The 24,942-nt window shown below is 33.4% G+C and overlaps 2 protein-coding genes across 2 annotated transcripts; both read right to left on the reverse strand.

Moving 5' to 3' along the window:
- Positions 1–8,233: 8,233 nt before the first annotated feature.
- LOC114163688 (nascent polypeptide-associated complex subunit alpha-like protein 1) lies at positions 8,234–10,804 on the reverse strand. Its single transcript, XM_028047985.1, has 4 exons — positions 10,622–10,804; positions 9,903–9,984; positions 8,874–9,004; positions 8,234–8,774 (listed from the first exon to the last, which is right to left on the reverse strand). Exons 1-4 carry the CDS (start codon positions 10,679–10,681, stop codon positions 8,442–8,444), a joined length of 606 nt encoding a protein of 201 aa, XP_027903786.1. The 5' UTR covers positions 10,682–10,804; the 3' UTR covers positions 8,234–8,441.
- A 5,619-nt stretch (positions 10,805–16,423) lies between these two features.
- LOC114190480 lies at positions 16,424–18,740 on the reverse strand. Its single transcript, XM_028079382.1, has 2 exons — positions 16,988–18,740; positions 16,424–16,872 (listed from the first exon to the last, which is right to left on the reverse strand). Exons 1-2 carry the CDS (start codon positions 18,738–18,740, stop codon positions 16,424–16,426), a joined length of 2,202 nt encoding a protein of 733 aa, XP_027935183.1.
- Between the last annotated feature and the right edge of the window lie 6,202 nt (positions 18,741–24,942).

Raw genomic sequence — 24,942 nt, forward strand, 5'->3', positions numbered from 1 at the left:
AGTTATTAGTTTTTGTTAGCAGGGGAGTAGAACCCACAACCTCTCTCACCCTTCCCTTCTAAACCACACCAAACCAACAAACCAACCTTATTTCTCCTGTTAGGAGAGGGATCGAATCCACGACCTTCATTCCCTTCTTTTTATACATCAACAATCCACTTAAATATTCTAATTATTTTATTTGTCACAAGTGTACAAACTTACAATTGTCATTTAAGTGGGGTGATTTGATGTATAACTATTTTAACATATATAGATAAGTTGTTACTAAGCTTAATTACTAATTTGTTCTCAAATAGGAGAGGATCAAATTGGACCATTTTAAGAAATAAAGGGACTAAATTGAATAAAAAATTTAAATAGAGAGATTAAATTGAAAACAATCACTTTCACTGTCATATAGTACGACTCTAACCTGATACGTAACAATTTATATATTTAAAAAAAATAAAAATATAAAAAATATAAAAAATATAAAAATTCCATAAATACGTGTACAGACAGTGTTAACGTCAACTTAACGAAAATGACCAAATTGAACAATTTTAAATAATTGGAGGACTAAATTGTACAAAAAAATAATAAGAAGACCAAAATAAACTAAACAAAAACAAAAAAGAATACTAAATCAGTAATTATACCTCATTATTTTTTGTTTATTGGTTAATTTGCCTCTATTTTAGGGTGGATTTGACTTACTCATTTGCAATATCATCTTAGTCTATACAATATTTAATGTTTTTTTTAATTTAAGTCCGTTTAGAATGAGTTTGATCCACTATATTTTGTGTCAAGTTAAAATTGGCTTGACCAACTTTGATAGCGTCCATTACAATAAAATGTTTTATTAACAACCAATTTTAATGACCAAGATTTAGATAATAATTTACAAAATAAATAATTATTGGTTACTAAAATAGTCACTATTATGAACAAAAAATTATAATTATTCGCTAACTTGATCACTAGTTAAGTAAAGACTAATTTAAAAATCAATTACTTTGATATCAAAAACTTTGGTAGCTAATGTTTAGTAATCAATCTTCTTTAGTAGCTAACCTTGATAGCTAAATTTTAGAAATCAATATAAAAACTATTTATAATTTTTATTTATAATAGTGACTATTTTAATAACCAATAACTTTTTATTTTATAAATTAATGTCTAAATTGATCACTATAGAAACTAACAATTTTTAATCACTAGAATTAATTCTTAATAAAACATATTTTTATAGTTACCTCCTTTTCTTCAACACTATTTAATATAAGCTAACATGCAACGTAGAGATATTTTATAAATCTAAATATTTTTTTTCTCAATAATCACATATAACATATTTAGTGTTCATTTAATATTTTATATGATTAAAATAAAATATTCAACATTTGGCCATGTGGCGAAATGATATTAATATGCAATGCATAAAAAGCAGTAATAATTAACCTAAATCGTGACGAAAAATTACAAGTGTTGTCTAAATAACCTTTTATATTCCTCTCTAATCAATCAAATCAATATCTTAAATTCCGTTCACTGTTAAAAAACTTAAAAACTTTATGTACATATAAAATTGATGAACATTGTTAGCCAGCTGGGATATACACACACATGACGTTTCTTAGCTATATAATTGAAAGCATTCAAACTACAATCTCTGAACCAAATTATTAAAAACCTTTATAAAATTAAACCTCAAATAGATCCTATATAAGATTTCAGTGGGTCACGCATTGACTTGATAAGAACCAGAGAACAAAAAAAAAATCAAAGAAAGAAAGCGAAACAAACACGGCATTAAAATATTTCACTTTTGGGAAGCACTTATGGAAACGTAGCTTAATGAGTCCCCCATGTGGCCATGCCCCCTTCACACCCCTATCCAATGGAGCCACGTTTACCATCTATGAATCTTAGTCTCTGTTTGGGTGTTACCAACCATGTCAACTCAATTAAGTTGTGTGAGAGAGATAGAAAACGATGTGCTTTTGCGTTCTTCATCCATTCTCATGTCAATATCATTCTAGCTAGCTGTTTTAACGTGCTTGGCTTCACCTGCTGCTACAGATAATCATGTCTTATTCTTAGCATAAATTGCACAACATTAATTAAATCATTTCTGATTTTTCATTTGGAAATATGGAACGGGACAAATAAGGGGTTGGTTAATATCTTAATTGGGTTGAATCAGTATTACTATCAATTAATTTTGCCTAACCACGCTTCTGGATTATTGATTCAAACAAAAATCTCCATCTGGATTATGGTTGCCTAACATTCTCAGGGTGATGATGGCTTAGTTCAATCATTAACTTTTAATTAAGTTTTTTAAACCCTAATCGACATTAATCTACTTGAAGTCAAAGTATTAAGCACTATAAATGAAAATGTTATTTATTGAGAACACGGTTATTGATTGTCGAACCAACTTGAATATGATCTGTATCAAACTTAAAAATGAATGGTACTGGATTTTATTTTCACATCGAGATTTATTTACCACTTTTTCCTCACTTGTGGTTATACACATTAGATTTGTTGTTATAAAAAATAGGATTAAATATGTTTTTGATCTCTTAACTTTCAGTGAATTTTGAAATTAGTTCATTTTGAAATTTTAGACTAATTTAGTCCCTCATTTTTTAAAATGCGAGAATTTAGTCATTTTAATAAAATTTTGTTAAGTTTATTTGACATTTCAAGCGCATTTTATAATAGTATTTGACTTAACATTAAAGCAAAAATATGTCAAACAACATAAACAACTTAAATACAATTCTGAAATATGTACGAAACATCAAATAAAACTATCAAAATTTGATTAAAAAAACTAAATTCACGTAGTTCGAAAGATGAATAACTGAATTGGTCCAAAACTTTAAAATGAACTAATTCCAAAATTTACTGAAAGTTAAAGGTAAAAATATATTTAATCCTAAAAAATATATATATAAAAGACTTGTAGAGGTACATCAAATACTTATCACAAAAAATAGATCAATATTAAAAGTGCACAATCTTTGGCTGCATTTGTATAAACTTTGGCATAGGAATCTTGTTAATTAAAGAGATTAGATCGGTCAAAAGTACTGATACAATAATAAAACAACCAATTTAGGTATTATGTAAGCAATTTGCTATAATTTATAAGTTTATGTCCTTGTTTACTAATCTTGAAAACATGAGGTTTCTTTTTCTATATATGAATGTTTTGTTTTATTTTCTCAATTAAATGCGTTGTTCACTAGACAGTTCAAATAAAAATCTTGAGGGTAGGGCCTAAAGAATTTGTACAAAAGTTGACCGAATACTTATATAAAAATACCAAAATATATGTAGACCAAAGAAAATGACCAAAATATAATATTAAATTAGTCATTCAAAATTTTAAGTATTACGTTTGACTTTCTTATATATAACATAATTAGGCTAAATGTAACTTTAGTCCCACTTCTGTAATTTTTTCTCTTTATTTTTTTTCATGAAATAATTTTAGATTCTCACTTTTATAACTGCTATATTTTTTAAAAAAATTTATAACTAGAATTTTAATATTTCTGGAAACATTCCTTATAAATATTTTTGTGAATATTTACAAAATTCATAGAAGAAATCTGCGAAAAAAAAAAAGTTATGGAAAATCCACAGTAAAATCATCAAACATGAAAACATAATAGTAATGGTTCATTGACATATTCATCTAAGATATTACTAAAAAAATTAAGATTAAAATACATATAACAAATAAATGCATGAAAGATTGAGAATTATAACAAAATTATGGATTTTCTAAAACTTAGAGACTAAGATAGTGAGAGAGAAAAAAAAAAGCAACAAAATGGTGTATAATTAAATCAAGAGACAACCAAATTTATAATTGAATGAAATAACTAATAACTATCGATTAAACCATTAAATGGGATTTGAAATTGATCAATAGTTCATGTTTATTTTAACAACTAATTAACTGCTGGAAAAGACAAATTTATTATCATGTATGTCTTCAAAATTTAAATAGCTAATGTAAACATTATATCGAAAATAATAAATTGAATTGTATGAATATTTATCCAAATTTAATTTCTTTGTTTGTGGGATTGGTTTAGGAGAGTGACATTTTGTTGAATAAATAGAAATTTGGAAAATGTCAAACTCCATAGAGTCAAAGGCATCTAAGCATAATGCTTTGACAATGACACAGCTACCTCGCAATGTCGCAGAAGCTCTACTCACAATAATTTTTCTCTCCATCAACCACCAAATAATTTAACAAATTTTCTTCTTTTTCTTTTCTATTTCTTTCTTTATTTTTTATTTTTTTTCATTGTCTTCATACAACCAAGTTTTGGACCACAATTGCATATATAAATACATATATGTTTTTTATTAATAAAATCAAATATACTAAAAAAGAATAATTGAATTATTGCAACACATACGCAAATTAATATATATAAAAAAATTAAAAATTAATCATATAATTTCTCTTCCTGAAAATAAATGTCTTTATGATAATATCAACCATCAACCTCATTTAAAGATTAAACTTTATATTATAATTCATATTTATATTTTATAACAATTTCAAATAATCTAGAAGTAGACTATGCATACATATATCCAATAACACATCCATTTTCTATTTCTTATTTTATCAGCAATAAAAAAATATATAAATAGAAAAGTACTTTAATTTCTCCAATCCTTTTACACATAAAAAAGCAAAGAACAAAATGTATAAAACTAAAAGAGAAAGTAACATTTATAATCTATCAAAAATATATATAACAATTTAAGATAACTATTTTACCAGCAAAACGGAACAAATTTGTGAAAACAAAGAGACAAAAGAATGTTGAGGATTTCACAATCAAGAGAAAAATCATTGTCTTAACCAACTTTGTAACAAGATTTCTCTTCTATTTTCTATCCATGTTCATCCAGTCTATAAGCCCACATAAGCCCACACTCTGCTTTACAAAAAAAATCTCTAGACTATATAACTTGAATCTAAATGACACATCCATTTTATATAAGTTACACATATTTGCATACATGTAATTTTATTGCACTAATTTGAATATTTACTACTAGAAATTAAAATGAGAGATCAATCTTATACATTATTTATACCTTAGTTGGTCCAACCTAAAAATCTTAACTCATTTGACTGGTCATTGAGAGACAAATTTATTCAAACTTAAGGTTATAGCATGAACAAGTTGATGTACCAAGGTATTCAAAATTAGGTCATTTTAGCTTGAACAAGTTTATACTACCCTAACAATGGAGAAGTTGACCCCGTTGCTTGTCAAGGAATACTTCTAATTTTTTAAAAACTGCCCACTCCAAAGAAAGCTAAATTACAAAATTATACTAAATTTATTTTACTTTTTTTTTTTACTTTTTTGTTTTAAAATACATTTTTGAGTAATAATTGAATATATATACATATATATATATATATATATATATAGAAAAATATATAAAATTATTTTTTTAGTTGGAGATACTTTATTGTATATCAATTATGAAAACAAGATTTCCCCCATTATTAGTGGAGTTTGTTCCTTCCCTCAAAAGGGTGATATACATCATTATATAAAACAAGTGTGTCATATCACAAATTTAGAAAAACAAGCATCGTTTAAGGATCGACCAATCTTTGTACAACCTGATCTTTGTGTGTGGTGTTTGTTATTGGTTTGGATGAAGAAAGAAACAGAAGAAAAACAAAAGGAAAAGTGAAAAAGATGAAAGATGCAAGTTATTAGAAGATCTTTCTATATTTTTAGATAAAAGCCAATTGGGTGAAGATAAAAAGGGTGATGTGAATGATGTCATTAGGGTGAAACAAGGGATGTGTAAAAACAAATGAAACACAAAAAGCAAAACAAGAATCATCATCCTCAAAATCTGGTTGCTTTTTTCCATCATCAACATATATTTTTTTAATTGGAATCTTCTTGTCCTAACTTTTTGGGTACATAATTCGGCAAAATTATCAACAACAGGATAAATTAGCCAGACATGTTTTCACCTTTTTGGAACAAAATTAGCTACACAGGTTAAGATAAAACATAAGTGAAGAAACACTTGTGTTGCTACTTCAAAGATTAAATTATCTATAATATGTTTTTCAAGAAACTAATTTGTAAGATTGTGTCGTAAAAGTTGTGAAATGAAGGCAGACACGTAACAAAAAGAAACACAATTCAGATACCACAGAAATGAGATAGGTTCAGTTTAAAAATAAATAATAAAAGAACTTGAATTGTATTATTGACATAGAAAACCTGACTTTTCAACCCATAATGGTTGAATTTGGTATTAAGTTGACTTTATTAAATTTTAACCAGGGCAATGCAAGAGATATTATAAATACTGTTTTTTTATATATTTGCAATTTATAATTTTGTATGATGATAAATCATTTATATTGCAATATAAAGTTATTATTAATTTTTTTTAAGTAATGAAAGTTAATTTGAAATATATTATGAAAAAAATAGATTAATTGGATGACGTTAATATTTTTTTATTAGAAAAAAAAAACACTGTAAGAAATGTCTAAAAAGTATTCTTATTAAAAACTAACTCTTAAAAACATTTATCACTCAAATGATTTTTTTTTCTTTAGACACCTTTACTAGAATAACTTTTTTTTTTACAAAGCGCAAATATCTTAAGTAGATACAAACTTGCTAAAAACTTTGTTTCTAAACTTTGTTTCTGAACAAATTATGGAATAAAAGAACTATCAAAATGATACTATATTTAGACAAGCTTCTCAATAACCACTTATAATAAAGAAAAATGAATAAATTTATCTATAAATTAAAATTAGTTTATGATAAACTAATTTATAAAAACTCTCATATACAGCTCCCATAAAAAAGATTAAATATATACAAGTCTCCAAAGCAAATGCAAAAATCTGCAATAAAAATATTAACTTTATTGGTTTTAAAAAAAAAAATCCTCCAATTGAAATTGTGGTTTTCGCTATTGGAAGTCTATTATCCTGTATACAACTTACTCCTTTTATATGACTATTTTTCAACTTACACTAATTTAATAAATTTTGAGTCAAATTGCCCAAATAATAAGATAAGAGTGTGCATCATATGAATTTCTGGAATAAATTCCACAACTTAAACTACATCACTCAAATTGATTCCAATTTGTTCGGTTAATTCATTTTTTTTTTCACATTCAATTCAATCTATTCGACATGGGTTATTTGACTTGAGACTGATTTTTTTGAAGAACGTTGATTGCGGTGTGATTGGATAAACTTATATATGAATTTATTGTATAATATTTATTTTGGGTTAGGTGATTGGAATACAAAGCATTTATTTTGGAGTAACCTTTTTCACACAATGAAAACTTGTGAATTTCAGATCAAATAGAATGAAGATTTTATATTTTAAATTAGTATTTCTGTAATGAAAGAGTGGTGCCTGGTACTCTTGGATTGCAACCAGAAAAACTCATTTTTTATTGTTTTTGAACCTTCTGGGAAACTAATAGATTACAAGTAACTGTGTTTTAAAAATATTTCAAAATAGTCGTGTATAGACATAGAGGCCCATAATGTCGTCAAAACTAAAAAAGAGGCCCCATAACAAAAAGATACATTCAAAATGTCGAGTTTTCATTGCAAATAACAAATATTATCTTTGAAATGTGTTTAGATTTCACTTAAACCAATTTTCAGTTTCTGCTGAATACTTACTTAGTCAATATGTATGAATGACACTTCTTTCTAAATTTAGTTATACAGAGGATTCGTTTAAAGTCCAGCTGACTTGAAAACTTCAATAAAATGTTCTCTTTTTTTCAACTCTACTTGAATTCAAGTCAATTTAATTTCCATCCAAACACATACATGAAGCCTCTCCAGTCAAATCTTTTTACTATATATTTAGACAACGTAAAACATTTCTCTATAAACATCACGTAAGGGTCATAATAGTTTTATAAGTGCAAAAGTAAGAGAAAATAGTCCAATGGTTATGAAAGCCATTAATTTTCTAGTGAAAAACTGCTAGTGTTAGAAGATATGCACAAAGTATTAATTTTCCCTTTTGCTTTGTTTAAACTACTCAACTTTAAAAATTACAAGTCCTGGATAAATGCCTCCAATTATCTTTATATGACACAAATGAGGGAGGCTTTGTCATTGAAGTTATTAATTATCTTAAATAACAGCAACGCAGATGCTGTGTAACGGGAAGTATCTATATAACTGATAATTATGAGTGTCATTCTTGGCATTGAACATGCACTAGTCGCAAATGAGTCCAGAGTCTTTTCCTTAAACCGACAATTACAAAGATAATTGACAAACCAGTATTTCAAATTCAAGGAGAGCAAAAATTTCGATGAACAAAGAAAAATAGCTACACATTCCAAATTCAAAACATACCAAACCATTAATTAGTTAGCTCCATAATGGCAGCAACAATGTCACCACCGGCTGCCTTGAGTGCTTTAACAGCTTTAGGTCTTGACACACCAGCTTGAGTCATCACCAGCTCTATATCCTTGGGATCTACACCAGCCTCATCCACTTCCTCATCATCTTGAGCTATAGCAGAGGATTCAGGCTTCAATCCTACATTGCTTACATTAGGAGCCTTGAATTGCTCTGCTGCCTGAGTCTGTAGCTGTGAGCTCAAGTCTTCAATCTTAGCTTCCCCAAATATAATGTATGTATCAGAAGTTGGACTCTTGAAAACGTCTGGCTTTGAGATAACAAACAGGATCTAACAAAACAAGGAAGTACAATTCAATTATCAAAACAAGATAGATCTGAAAATCGGAAGACAGCATTGAAAAGTATAAAAGATGTGTCAAATGCTAACATTCTTGCTCTTCTTTACTGTCACTCGGCTGACACCCCCTACAGGTTTCATTCCAAGTTTGAGCATTGCCTTGCGACTCTTCTTTTCACTTCTGGTTTGCTTGGACCTACCAGATGCATCACCTTCTAGTCCTGCAAACAAAACAAATTCACGAATTTGGATTCTGATACCAGATTGAACAGGCCTACAAATTCCATCCATCCTATGTGTGACATTAGTATGACATTATACTATACATCTCAAGTCCCGTCCAAGTACAGAACAATCCTGATGGGAAGCACAGACAAGAGATGGGACATGTAATGCAACCTCAAAACACAGATACAACCAATTCTAAAAATACAAGACACGAGAAAGGCGGTAAATGTATAAAATGAATATAAAATACAAATCTTAAATCAAATGAAAGAGAAATAATGCTTTAAGAATGAGCATGTGTCATTGTAGACACACTAAAATGTCACTACATTATTGTGACATGAATTCAAAATTCGTTATACAATATATAACTTTAACAAGTATAATTAAAAATAAATAAATAAAATAATAATCTACTTGTAATTGAAGTGCCCAAATATTCAATTAGCATTTTAAATAAAGTGAAAGATCACGCTAATGCTACTGGTGATGTCTGAATCTAAAAAATGAAGGTATAACTTTACAGCCTATATAAGAAACTAAACTAAACTAAACTAAATTATAATTGAAAGTTTTTAAGAAAAACAATATTTAACTTTTTTGCAAACCATGATGATTAACACCTTTTATGCAGAGACTCTAAATAATATAAATGAAGTTGACACACCAACAAAAATTTGCAAGAGCTCGTTACTTAGTTAAAAATACAACAGGTCCATAGTATATCAAGACAAGACAAGCCCAATAATCTAATTGACCATTTACACTCTTTGCACTCGAAAACAATTCCAACCAAATTGTAGGAGGAATGCTACTAAGCCTTTGCGAGATGCAAGAACGAAGGTGAGAAAGTCATAAGCAGTCTCCAGTTAATCTCATTGACCAACTTACCTTCACCATGATCATCATCCTCTTCGTCATCATCGTCTTCATCTTCCTCATCGTCATCATCCTCGACTACAGGTTCATCATGCTACAAAAGATATTATTCAAAAGTTCAAAAATACTACAAAAAGGGGGCAAAAAGTAAGTCATTTCTCAGTAACATAAGAAAATATTTAACTATTAGTACCAAGTTATTAAGGAAAAAAGATTAATATTCAGTAATTGTACCATAAGTAACTGCTTCCATGTTAGTTTTAATTGTTCTTCTACTGTGGCTAGGTGTTTAGTTTTTCATGAAAGATGAATTTTTCTACTGAGTTTGGTTGGAACCTATTTTCCATATATACTAGTAACCCGCCCAAAAAAAATAAAAAACTCCCAATCGATTGCGCAGAAAAAGTTCAGCCCTGAACCAATCGAAAACCTAGTAATTTCATTTCTACTCTCTTTCTCATATTAAACTTCTGATCGGATCAACAATGAACAAACACAGAACGCAAACTGCATAGAAAATACAAACTATCTACTACCTCAATTTACTCTAATTAAACGCAAACCCTTAACAGTAACCAACTACAGCTAGTACTTCAGAGGCTACAGAACCCTAAACCAACTAATGATGAAAACATTGCACACAATTTAACTCAACTGAGTATTCCTAATCCAATACAAAATTAAAGTATAAAAACACAAGAAAGGGAAATAAAAAAAATAGCATGGATTACGAGTATCTTTTGCTGTTCGAGGTGTTGGGCGAGAAGCTCCTCTTGAGTTTGAGCCGTCATGGTGATTTGCCGTCAGAAAAAGGATTTCTGCAACAGTGATCCAACAAAAGACCAAGTATAACCTAAAACCCTAACACCAGCACTTTATATACCTCCAGTTAGGGTAACCCGATTAAAATTAAAAACCCATTACTTCCAATCCTATTTTTTGCCATAAAACTAGATAAATTGACAAGAGTCCATATGGAGTGTTAGGTTGAATAATTAAAAAAATAATAACTTTCATTAACATTTCACAATTTTATTAATATAATTTAATTTTAAAATTTTAAAATGTTATTATAATTTCTTTAACATTTCACAATTTTATTAATATAATTTAATTTTAAAATTTTAAAATGTTATTATAATTTCTTTAACATTTCATAATTTTATTATAATTTTACAATTTTGCCATAAAACTAGATAAAGTGACAAGAGTCCATTTGGAGTGTTAGGTTGAATAATTTAAAAAAAAAATCATTAACATTTCACAATTTTTTTAATATAATTTAATTTTATAATTTTAAATATTTAAAAGAATAATTTTTTAAAAGGTTCAAACTTTAGAACGTTAAAAATTTGAAACATTGCTGAAAGTAGTCGTCCCCGTTCTATGAAAATTTAATACTTTTTGAAAATAATTTATCTATCTATAACATATATAATTAAAAGGAAAATACAAATGAAAATGAAAATTAATGTCACGTATTATTATTAAAAAAATAATAAAAAAAAAAGTTCTCCATTAAATAAGGAAAATGGCCTCCATGGATGTCTATAGTGTGTTGACATGTAGTGTTTATCTTCACATATGCTTCTCTTTCTAGGTTTGAATATATTGGTTATATATTAACTACCTTGATATAAGGGATCAAAGTAAGGATGTCAAAAAAATTCATACCCACGTATCCGCAGATAAAACTCGCAATGGGTAGGAAACGAATATTAAAAATGAATACCCGCTACCTGCGGGTACGAGTATTTTTGATACTCGTATGTTAACAGAGCGGGTACGGGTATAATAGTATCTATACTCGTAGATACTCGTATCCGCTAAACTTTAATTTATAAGAATACCTCATATATATATATATATATATATATATATATATATGTGTGTGTGTGTGTGTGTGTGTGTGTATTAGTAAAACACATTGTGACCTAATTTTGTCTAAGCTGCACATCTTGTCTTATCTTCTGTCTTCATTTTTCCAACTTCAAGTATTGGTACGTTATCTTCTTCCAAGTACACCTGTTCCGATCCCAATCTGTTGATCAGATATTAGATCAAGAACAATTCTTCTTTCTTTACCTCTAGTAATGATCTCCTCGATTGATACAACAAATATTACGTGAATAATATGCTTCTCGGAAGTTCTCTCTAAAGGCAAAGAAAAAAGTCATGTCTTCCTTCACTTTATTCCATGCCTATATAGAAGTTTTTTTTATCAACCGCCTACATATCCGAGATTCATGATAGTCCTTGGTCCACTCCTATAAGTCCTTCTCATATCTAGGGAAACTGCCCTCAGTATTAGGCATTACTTCCAGGGAGTTTGTTTTTGTGGGCCACGTTTCTATTATTCTCTTATTTCCATTATGGGCCCATGTGCATTTGATCCAATAACTTCAGTAAATAATTTCGACCAAGGTGCAGGGAAATAGCGATTCATTGGAAAAATTAAGATATATGAAGGTGGGATCCCGAGCTCGGCTCCGACGTCATACTCAAGAGATCGGACATCCACCTCGGTCCTGACCTTGGTTCCGAGACAGCACACAGCCCTCCAACCCTTCATCGTGTTATCATGATTAAGGGTTGTCGCTCTTTTGGATCATGTTTCCTCTGACCGAGGTGTTGAAATGCTAGAGATAAAGGCTCATGTTGTACGAGATATGATATGACGCATTTGATTGGACACGCCTGCTTTCATTAATTATCCCCTACCTACTTTAACACGTGGCAACTATCGGATGCTTCATTTCTATCAACTTCTACGGCTAGGATTTGAACCCTAGATAACCGTTCTTCTCCCCCCAAAGTTTTATTGAATCCAGAAAACAAAAAGATAGTATTTTTATCTTACAACTGTGCATGCGTTCGTAACTCAGACGACTGCATTTCTTCTTTCGATTCGACTGCATTTCCTCTTTTGATCCTTGTTTCATACGCGAATCAGGTACACTTTGCTATTTTCATTTGGGCGAATGTTTATCTTGTTTAATCTTTCTATCTTTCTCTTGAAAAATCTTCAAATGTTTCTTGGTGAAACTGGTGTTGTCTGATGACTTTCAATCTGGCTTCATTATATACAATGCTAGCCCCCTTTCTCTTATTTTCTTCTAATGTTAGTTTCTCGGCGAAATTTGCATTGCAAAATCTAGACTCACCAAACCTCTTTAGAACATCTGATTTTTGAGAGGTTTTGGATTAAACCTTGTTTTGTCGTTGGTGGTTGGTGGTAGTTCTAGGTTGATAACTCTAACACATATTCTCATAGATTGTTGTTTTTCCTTTGTGAATCGTGTTTCCCTTTTATTTGTTCCAGACGTATCATACTTCTTTAAGTGGGGTGTGAACATTGGCTTTTTTTTTTAGGAAAGAAAAATTTCCCTAGGGTTTTGATACTAAATCGGGCTGAGATGACTTCTTATGATACTCAATATCCATGGGCTTCTTTAGCTTTAAAGAGAGAAACCAGTGGTTTTTGTTCTGAGAGAAGAATAAGGTTCTTTAGGGATAAGCAAGCTCTATGTAAGGGTGATGAAAACGATGTGAACGTCGGGTTATGTGAGCTGGATGAGCCTGTTTGTAGGGATGGAAGACTTCCCCCTTTGCAGACCTTCACCTTTATATATGCTACACTCTTTGAACGACTCGGCCTCCGTTTTCCTTTTAATGAGTTCGAAAAAGGATTATTAACTCTATTAAACGTCGCCCCCGCCCAACTTCACCCCAATAGTTGGGCCTTCATCCGCGCCTTTCAAATCTTATGTGGTAGTCTCGAAATTCGACCTACTCCTGCCATGTTCCTCTATTTCTTTGAGTTAAAAAGTAGCTCGTCTAGGCAACTTTGGGCCTCTTTGAATGGTGCCAGTGGTCGTGGACTTTTCACTCTATCTCAGTCATCTTTGAATGGGTTTAAAGGAATTTTTGTTAAAGTAATGGCGCCAACCCATAATCCTACCTTGTTGGAAGGTTTTCCTTTATACTGGACAAAACATCCATCCTTGCAAGGAGCTCGGCAGATGGACGTGTTAGACCCCGTAGAACAGAAGGGTTGTCAAGAGTTGGAAGGTTTAGAGGCCATCTTCGACACTCGTAAGATTTTAGAGCTTAAGTATCGCAAAGTAGACTTAAAGTTATTCATTGGTATACATCTATCTAAGCTTTGTCCGTTCTATAATCCTGTTTATTTTATGATATGATGAATTTTGTGTGAATTTTTGTGTGATGCAAACGAGCAAATGGCTCTATCTCAAAGAGACCTACTTCGCCGGATTAAGCAACAAGGAACTACAAAGGTCAGAACCAACTCTCGAACCCGGGGTTCCCCAATGAAGACCAATCTCGAGAGTGAACCTGAAAGTACTCAAAGTGACCCGAAGCTAAAAAAGAGGAAGAAAGGAGATCTACAACTTGCCTTAGAAGCGTCGGGTTCTAATGATCGCCCCGTGGAGGTCACGACAAAGGGGAAAGAAGGCTCTTTAGGTCAAAAGGGTGGTTTTTGGGATGAAGATTTTGCACATTTGGCCCATGGCCGAACAAGGAATTATTCTGCCGCTGATGAGAAAATGCTATCTAAAGGCAACTCAACCTCCGTGTATGAAGGATTGCTTCGCTCGTTGCATCAAGCTGAGGCATCCTCTATCTTCCTAGTTGATCGCTTGGAGTCCTCGGAAAAGAAAGAAATGAAAGCGATTGGGGATTTGGATGTTGCTCAGAAAGAAGTGATGCAACTCCGCTTCGAGCTGGATGAGTTGCGGAAGACCTTGAAGGAGAAAGAAAATGAGTTGTCAACCTTAAAGACTGAGTTTGACGAATTGACCCCAAAGGTTCAAGTTTATGAAACTCAAGTTACTAGCTTGACTGGTCGTTGTCAGATTTTAGAGAGTGAGAAAGAAGAGCTCGCTGACCAGCTTTGCTCCACTCTTAAGCAGGGATTCCAACTGGCTCTAGATCAAGTTAAGGTTCTCTGCCCTGAAGCAGATATATCCAGTGCTGATATAACTAAGGAGGTAGTTGATGGATAACTGGTGGAAATTGCTGAAGAATAGAAAAATGACTTTGTAGTTGTAATTGCTTTAGCTTTGAACATCTAATTTCGTTTTTGGTGTGTATGTTATAACTTTGTACTCTATTATTTCGTTTTTTGTGCGTATGCTATAACTTTGGACTCTATCACTTTAAATTTAGAACATATTTTGCACGTTTCAGCTTGAGGTCAATAGTGAAATCATAGAAAAAAAAAACCCAATTTGAAAGCCTAACATACTAACATACTTGAAAAAATAAAAACTAATCTTACGCGATTGCATCCCTACCAAATTCATTAGAAAGATCGGACTGATATCAATATTTAGTGTACTGAGGTCGGTACCAAGCACATAGAAAGGTCGGACCAGTGTCAGCCTTCAGCGTACCGAGGTCGGTACCAAGCACATAGCAAGATCGGACCAGTGTCAGCCCTCAACGTACCGAGGTCGGTACCAAACACATAGCAAGGTCGGACCGATGTTAGCCCTCAGCGTACCAAGGTCGGTACCAAGCACATAGCAAGGTCGGATCGGTGTTAGCCCTCAGCGTACTAAGGTCGGTACCAAGCACATAGCAAGGTCGGACTGATGTTAGCACTCATCGTACTGAGGTCGGTACCAAGCACATTGCAAGGTCGGACCGGTGTCAACCCTCAGCGTACTAAGGTCGGTACCAAGTGTAACATCCCTGGCGTACCACGCCCAGAGCATGTCAGGTTACTACAGCCCGATGCACCCCAACCCCTCACCCTTCTCCGTCCATTCATACTGGGTGGGTTGTTGCCAGTGGGAATCGAACCCCCAACCTGACCTTTAACATCTCTGGCTCACCAGCAGATGCTACCAGTTGCGCTGCAGCACAACTGGTAGCATCTGCTGGTGAGCCAGAGATGTTAAAGGTCAGGTTGGGGGTTCGATTCCCACTGGCAACAACCCACCCAGTATGAATGGACGGAGAAGGGTGAGGGGTTGGGGTGCATCGGGCTGTAGTAACCTGACATGCTCTGGGCGTGGTACGCCAGGGATGTTACACCAAGCACATAGCAAAGTCGAAACGGTGTCAGCCCTCAGCGTACTGAGGTCGGTACCAAGCACATAGCAAGGTCGGTCTGGTGTCAGCCCTCAGCGTACTGAGGTCGATACCAAGCACATAGCAAGGTCGGACCAGTGTCAGCCCTCAGCATACCGAGGTCGGTACCAAGCACATAGCAAGGTCGGTATTTATTAATCATAAAAATCTAGTCATAACTTGAAAAAACCCACCTCGTTAAAAAACCCTCCGGTTTTCCAGATTGCTCGGAGGGAAAAAGAGTGTGGGGTTTTTATTCAATCATAGCAAGTATTCGGTTACAGATGCGCGAATGAAATAAAGAATGAAAAACTCTTAACTAAAGTAAAACCGTAAGTTTGTTGCGTTCCAGGTTCTTGGAATGGTTATCCCGTCCAAGGTCTCCAATCTTTATTCGCCCCCTGCAGGACCGTGTTGACTCGGAAGGGGCCTACCTATTTAGGTGAGAGTTTATCTATTATTTCAATTGCATGAGCTCGTCTGAGGACCAAGTCATTTACCTTAAAATCCCGGGGTCTGACTTTGGTTTTGTATCGTCTCTCTATCCGTCTCTTTGCCGCTTCACTTGTTATCCTCGCTAATTCGCGGACCTCCTCCAAGGCATCTAAGTTGGCTCTGAGGCCTTGCTCGTCGTTGCTTCGTATCAAGCCAGAAGACTCACTTGCTGGATGACCAATTTCTACAGGGAGGAGGGCATCAGTTTCATAGACTAGGCTGAAAGGGGTTTCTTGTGTCGTCGATTGATGGGTTATGTGATATGCCCAAAGGATTCGAGGGAGCTCGTCAGGCCAGGATGTCTTCACAGTTAATATCCTCCTTTTAAGTGCTCTTAAAATGACTTTATTTGCTGCTTCCGCTTGCCCATTGGTCTGAGGGTGTTCCACTGATGAAAATTGTTGCTTGATTCCCAACTCACTACATAATTTCTTGACTTGAGAGCTCGAGAATTGAGTCCCATTGTCTGATATTATGCGATGAGGTACACCGAATCTACAGACAATGTTTCTCCATATAAACTTTGCTATTTTCTGCCCTCTGTTCTATTGCCATCATTGCAGTTTGTCCACATATATCGATTCGTAGGGCTATCAACGTCTCCTTTATGACCGACCTTTGTTGTCCCGGCTTTGTGCAACTAGCGAGTTTAAAGAGTAAATCTGCTCGATTGTTTTCTTGGCAGGGTACATGGATTAACTCGAAGGTGATAAAGGCCTTTGATAACGTTGTGATGTAATCTAAGTATCGCGCCAGTTGAGGATTTTTAGCAGCGAAGTCACCTTTCACTTGTCCAGTGGCCAATAGAGAATCACTCCTAGCTGTAAGATGTTTTACTCCCATTTCCTTAGCTAGTAACATTCCAGCGGCTAAAGCCTCATATTCAGCTTGGTTGTTGCTAGCCTTGAAGGAAAATTTGAGGGATTGCTCGATAAGGATGCCCCCTGGGCCTTCCAGAACTATGCCAGCCCCACTTCCTCTTTGATTTGAAGCACCATCCACAGATAACAACCATTTTGCAGGAGTTTCATTTGTCGGGCCGAGTTTGACAACCTCGTTTGTGGACGGTGGCAGAGTTAACTCGGCAACGAAGTCGGCCAAGGCTTGTGCTTTAATAGGGCCCCGGGGTTCGTATGAGACGTCATACTCTGCAAGCTCCATGGCCCATTTCACCATACGACCTGTCATGTCCAGCTTCTTTAAAACTTGTTTAACAGGAAGATCAGTCTTAGTAATGACACTGAAGCGCTGGAAGTAAGGCCTAAGCTTTCTTGCAGTGACCACTATTATGAGAGCTGCTTTCTCTAGAATCGGGTACCATTTTTCCGCGCCATGTAACAATCTGCTCACGAAGTATACCGGTCGCTGCACCCCTTCTTTTTCTTGTATCAGTACCGAGCTTATCGCTTGTTCAGTCACAATTAAATACAACTGTAACGGGAAACCTAACACAGGTCTGGTAAGCACAAGAGGTCGGCTTAGATATTCCTTTAACTCAAAGAAGGCTTGTTTGCATTCTGACGTCCATTGAAATTTCTCATTCTTCTTCAAACATTGAAAGAATAAGTGTCCTTTTTTGCCACTTTTTGCTAAAAATCGGGTTAGAGTGGCCATCCGACTTGTGAGCTGTTGCACCTCGCGTACGCATTTGGGACTCTTCATATTTATGATTGCCATGCATTTGTCGGGGTTTGCTTCTATCCCCCTTTCAGTCAACATAAAACCCAAGAATTTACCTGCTTTGACCCCAAAAACACAATTTTCAGGATTCAGCCTTAGCTGATGTTTGTTGATGGTGTCGAATAATTCCTGGAGATCTCTTGTGTGATCCTTTATGTTGGCGGAGGTGACTACCATGTCATCTACACAGGCCTCTACATTTCTTCCCAACATCGGTTGTAGAATTCTATCCATCATCCTCTGATACGTCGTCCATGCATTCTTTAGGCCAAAAGGCATCACCTGATAACAAAAATTTGCTTTCGATCCCATAAAAGCGGTTTTGTCTTCGTCCTCAGGGTGCATCCTTATCTGATTGTACCCTGAATACGCATCCATAAAGCTGAGTAATCCGCATCCAGAAGCTCTGTCTACCAACGCATCTATGTTTGGTAAGGGGTATGAATCCTTCGGGCATGTTGTGTTTAAGTTTGTGAAGTCCACACACATCCTCCACTTTCCACTAGCCTTTTTCACCATGACAACGTTAGCAAGCCATTCGAGATATTGTATTTCTATGATATGGCCCGCTTCCATAAGTTTTTGAATTTCTTCTGCAGCAGCTTCTGCTTTTTCCTCATTGAGCTTTCTTCATCTCTGAAATCTTGGTTTAATTTTGGGGTTAACCCTTAAATGATGAAAAATAAAGTCAGGATCTATTCCTGGCATATCCTTTGCTGTCCAGGCGAAAGACATAAGGTTGGAACGAAGGACGCGACAGAGATCAGATTCCAACTGCGGGTCGAGGTTGGTACCGACCTTCACTTTCCTTCCTAGAGAGATTTCTATTTCCTTTAGGTCTCCTGGTGGCTTAGGACCATATGTGTCATCAGAGGGCCTAGGATCGAGGTCGGCCTCCTGCTCCTTTGTAATGGGGAGAGAGGTTTGAGCTATGTTATAAGCCCTTCTTCTGCACGTAAGTTGTTCTCATAACATTTTCAAGCGACCTCTTGTAGGAGGATCACCTCCATTGTTTCTGACTGTCGTAATCGTCATATCTTACTCCAAATTAGTGGGGTAGGCTTTTGGTTTTACCGGACCCCACAGTGGGTGCCAATGTTCCGATCCCAATCTGTTGATTAGATATTAGATCAAGAACAATTCTTCTTTCTTTACCTCTAGTAATGATCTCCTCGATTGATACAACAAATATTACGTGAATAATATGCTTCTCGGAAGTTCTCTTTAAAGGCAAAGAAAAAAGTCATGTCTTCCTTCACTTTATTCCATGCCTATATAGAAGTTTTTTATCAACCGCCTACATATCTGAGATTCATGATAGTCCTTGGTCCACTCCTATAAGTCCTCCTCATATCTAGGGAAACTGCCCTCAGTATTAGGCATTACTTCCAGGGAGTTTGTTTTCGTGGGCCACGTTTCTATTATTCTCTTATTTCCATTATGGGCCCGTGTGCATTTGATCCAATAATTTCAGTAAATAATTCTGACCAAGGAGCAGAGAAATAGCGATTCATTGGAAAAATTAAGATATATGAAGGTGGGATCCCGAGCTCGGCTCTGACGTCATACTCAGGAGATCGGACATCCACCTCGGTCCTGACCTTGGTTCCGAGACAGCACACCCCTTGACATTCTTCTCTTTCCTTTCTTTGAAATTGAGCATATACATCAAACCCTATATAGATATATTGACGTCTATGGTATGTTTGTTGTCAAATGATGGAATCAAAATAAGTATACTTAGCACGTGACAGTTGAGGTTTATTATTTGTTTATTTTTCAGGAATCAATCGGAGGAAGTGGGCTTGTTGATCAAAGCACCAATTAAAGAATTTTCATGGTCTTGAACTTCATTTTATATATACTTTTATAATTATTTGGACTTGTATGAATTTGAGTTTATTTGAACTTTATTTAAAATTTATGACAATAATGTATTTTATTTTATTTTATTTAAATTTATGATTAAATATTTGTTTTTTAAATAATTTTGTAAATATCCGTGGGTACCTGTGGATACCCACGGATATTAAAAAAATAGGCAGGTACCTGCATAACGGATACCCGACGGATATGGGTATGGGTAGGGTACGGGGCAAATATTTATCCAACAGGTAGGGCACGAGGGCACTATTATCCATACCCTACCCGCCCCGTTGACATCACTAGATCAAAGGTATGAAACGAGAAGTATTAGACCAACTAAACTTATACACCTCGGATAGGACCTGTTAGCTTTCACAAGCCAATGATGTGTTGTTTAAACAATACGACGACAATTATAATAGAGTATTTATTAGCATTTATGAAGGGATATAAATGTTCTTAGAGGTAATTAATAAGAGTTGGGTATATAAAGGTGACTCAGGACTGCTATCATTACTGAAAATTACCATTCGTTGGAGCATTTGCAGGTACTTCCTGTGGTTCATTATATCTGACTTGGTGAGGACATCCTAATCTTGAAGACAAAGTATATCCCGACAAGTAACATAAGAATAATATCATACCTTACAAGAACAGTGACATCCATCGTGAAACTGAGGTATATTTGGAAGGAATGGTCTCAACAAAGAACATGGTAGATCAAATTGCAGCGTTGCAAGAGATTATAGAAGAGATTCGTCAAGAAATACATAGACAATAACCAATTAGAAGAAATAATGCGTAAGAATGCAAAAGAGGTCAATAAGATGCGAGAAGACAATTAGAGAATACACAGGTAGTTGGAGGACACATCTTGACGTGCGGAAGCATCACGTCAACAACAAAGTAAGGAGGTGAGGAGGAGGAAGGAGAGACAACATGGAGAAAAGAGTCACGGGCCAATCAGACTTTTGGAGGAGTAGGGAAGCCAAGACAACATCCCTTTGTAGATGGGATAATGGAGATAGAACTTCTCCCCAAGTGGAGAAGCCTTACTATGGATCGATAGACGGAACTACGGATCTTGATGAACATGTGACATCTTCACAACACTTGCGGGGTTGTACATATCAGATGATGCCATATGTTATCGTGTATTACCAACATTTCTCAAAGGATCGACTTTGAGTTGGTTCACTTGACTCCCGCCTCATTCAATATATTGCTTTGAAACATTGGCTACACGTTTCAAAATCCAGTCTCCCACCACCACGCCACGTGTTCAAGATGGGTTGGGTTAAAAAAACTACAAATTTGGCCAAAAATAAACTCAACCCACTAAAAAATTGGAGTTGAACCTGTGGTGTGCCGAGTTGGCTCACCAACCTACCCATAAATTCTAAATATTAAATTTATAAGTGGCCTAAATGTTATTCTCTCAAATTCACCGCATCTTTCTCGTTCGTTCTTGTTCTCTTCGAATTGTTGCTTCCAAGCTCCACACTATTTGTTCCTCATTTTCATGGTTTTATCTCTCATCTTTCTCCTCACTTTCACTTAATAATTTATTTTGAAACATGATAAATATCTTTAAATTGGCTAAAACCCACTTGATTTGATTAGGGAAAAAAACCCTTCCTAGCACGTTCATTTCTATTTTGTGGCTAGAGATGTCAAAATGAGTTTCAACCCATGAGCTAACCCGGCTCACCACGGGTTCGAGCCGGGTTAGGTTGAGAAGAATTCAGTTTTTTTTAAAAGTGGGTTGAACTCAACCCGACTCACTTAACCCACGGGTTAAACGAGTTTGAGCCGGGTTGAGGGTGGGTTGACCACTTAACCCACCAACATATTTTAACAATTTTTTATTTTTTTTTAATAATTATTTACTATTCCTAATTATATAGGTTCACAATTTCATATTTTTAAATGATAGAATGTTGTTCAATAATATTTGAATAGTTTGAATGTTTCATTAATTTGATTGTCAAGTTATATATGTTGATACTTTAATCTTTAAATATAATTTTTATAATAAATTACTCAAGCAACCGTCTTAAACAATTTTTTCTAAATTAGCATGACAAAAATGTGTAGTTTTATTTATATATATTTTGTTGAATAGCATGACAAAAAATGTGTAATATTAGCCATATTTTTTTGGACAATATGGACACTTTCTTGGAAACAATTCATCATATATTGGTGGTGAGCATAATGAAGACATTTATTCTTGATTTTACTATGATTAACATCTCATGGGTTGCTTATAAAATCATTTAAATATTTGAATACTTAAAAATAAATACATAAATAATTTTTTATGTACTAACCCTTGATAAATTAAGTCGGATTGTAAAATTTCTGATTCACCATAAAGTAAACCAGGTTAGATTCACTATTTTTAACCCGACTTGTGGTGAGTCAACTCAACTCACTTTGACAAATTGTGGCTTCCCTGTTCGTTACTATTTTGTGTGCATCATTAGTTATGATTTTAACCTGGTTTTACTTTAATTTTTGTACTTGATATGGAGACTTATCACATGCTCATAATTTTTGTACTTGGGTAAGGTGTAGTAAAATTGTATTTTATAATAGGCTTAAATACCTTTTTGTCCTCATTTTCGTAGTGTTTGTTGCGGATAGTTCTCATTTTCACAGAATGTTTAAAATGGTCCTCATTTTTACCGAATGTTTAGAATGGTCCTCATTTTCGCAATTCGTGTTTTATTTGGTCCTTTTCTATAACGCCGTTTAAATCATTAACAGAGCATTGTACATGTGGCACGATTTGTATTCGGGTGTATTACGTGTACTGTACAGGTGGCTTAATTAGATATTTGGGGATAAATAAGTGAGCTAGGGTTTTGGTAGGGAATGTTTAGGCAGTTGGTGAGTTTTGGCAATCTTGTTCCTCCATTCCCAATTGATATCAGGTATTTGTACAGAAATCAGGTATTTGTATAGAAATCATGTATTTGTACAGTAGAGATACCTTGGAGGTATAGCAATAAGGTATTTGTAAGCATCAATAATTAACTCTTTAATTGTTAACATCACTCTTTCCCAAATTGCTGGGTGTGTGCTCCAATTGGGAATGAAGGAACAAGATTGTCAAAACTCACCAACTGCCAAACATTCCCTACCAAAACCCTAGCTCACTTATTTATCCCCAAATATCTAATTAAACCACCTGTACAGTACACGTAATACACCCTAATACAAATCGTGTCACATGTACAATGCTCCGTTAATGATTTAAACGGCATTACAGAAAAGGACCAAATAAAACACGAATTGCGAAAATGAGGATCATTCTAAACATTCGATAAAAATGAGGACCATTTTAAACATTATGTGAAAATGAGGACCATTCCCAACAAACACTACGAAAATGAGGACTAAAAAGGTATTTAAGCCTTTATAATATTACTTTTGACTTAAATGTTTTACCTGTAGCTTGATTCTATATTTTTAATTGATATAGACTACGAATAAACATTTGCTCATAATAAAAAAAATATTATTGAAGTTGTTTGGTAAACAGAATAGAACATGGTCAAATCAAATTCGATCAATATGGTCACTTAATAAAGTTTTATATATATATATATAACTGATATTTTGTGAGGATTATTTTCTGGAGATTATAAAAACCCGCCTCAAATTAACATAATTTAGAATTTAGAATGATCCACTGAATGATATAATGTGATAATAATTGCGGGGGTTTTAATTATTTTTTGAAGAGGTTAATGATATACACTGTTTTATTATCCCACCACCTAACTATTGACTCTCACTCTACATGATTCACAAAATAAAACTTTACCTAAAAAAAAACACTCAGCTAAAGGAACTTTATCAGAAATAAGTGATGCCATGTGTTTGAAGAACTATCAATCTTTGATTCACATATTGGATTCATTATCCAATTTTTATTTTTTTATAACTTTAGATACGTGAAATTTATTCGTATATTATAAAATCAAAGAGATTAAATTATTCGTTATCCTTTTTTAATCAAGTCAAGTTATTAAATTTCTTTATATATTTTTTGCATGTGTTCTTTTGGCAATGGACATGTTGATGTAGTTTTATATAAGAATATCCTATAAGTGCCTTGCACCAACCACACAAAAAAGGGTTGAATCGGATTGATAATTTATTGGTCCCTTATAAATTTTTTTAAGTTATGTTAGTTGATATTTTTTGTTGTTTGTTTATATAGTTTATGTGTGTGGTGATTATAGAACAAAATAAATTTTGAAACAGTAAATTGTTAATGTGTTAATGATAATTTGAATTTCTTTCTTACCAACCATAAAAGAGATTGAGAGAATGAGGATACAAATTTTGATATTAAAAATATTTTAAAATAGTTTTGGTATAGATAACTAAACAAAATCCTAAAACTTAATTCCATTAATAATTTTTAATTTGTTTCATTATTTTACATTTAATAATAATTTACTAAAAATTATTTATTGACTTATTTGTAATTGTAGTTCCTTTCAATAAATTAGTTATAATTACTTTATGAGTTAGTAATGTAATTGTATTTTAAAATCATTAGAATTTTTTTTTTTCATGTGTAATTTTTATCAATGTGTTAACTTCATCTATTATGAATTGATAAGAATGTTAACACATTGACAAATAGAATCTAATATATATATATATATATATATATATATATATATATATATAAGTACTTTAATAAACAAAATTAATAAATCTATCAAAATAGTTTGTAATGCATATGTTTAATTAGTTCGTAACAAAGTCAATGAATCACAAAAGACATATGTACTTTTTAATTTATTCAATGTGATTTTATTTTCAAATGAAGTGAATTATTAAACTATTCATACTATTTACTATTTATAATTTGTTATTTTAAGATAAT

The sequence above is a fragment of the Vigna unguiculata genome, chromosome 1 (genome assembly GCF_004118075.2).
Source record: "Vigna unguiculata cultivar IT97K-499-35 chromosome 1, ASM411807v1, whole genome shotgun sequence".
In the NCBI taxonomy this organism is placed as follows: domain Eukaryota; kingdom Viridiplantae; phylum Streptophyta; class Magnoliopsida; order Fabales; family Fabaceae; genus Vigna; species Vigna unguiculata.

Coding starts and splice junctions, on each gene's coding strand:
- LOC114163688 (XM_028047985.1), bottom strand. CDS start 10,681: ATGACGGCTCAAACTCAAGAGGAGCTTCTCGCCCAACACCTCGAACAG. Junction 9,985..10,621: donor TCGAACAGCAAAAGATACTC/GTAATCCATGCT, acceptor TATCTTTTGTAG/CATGATGAACCTGTAGTCGA. Junction 9,005..9,902: donor GGATGATGATCATGGTGAAG/GTAAGTTGGTCA, acceptor TTTTGTTTGCAG/GACTAGAAGGTGATGCATCT.
- LOC114190480 (XM_028079382.1), bottom strand. CDS start 18,740: ATGGAAGCGGGCCATATCATAGAAATACAATATCTCGAATGGCTTGCT. Junction 16,873..16,987: donor AGTTTATATGGAGAAACATT/GTCTGTAGATTC, acceptor AATTTTCATCAG/TGGAACACCCTCAGACCAAT.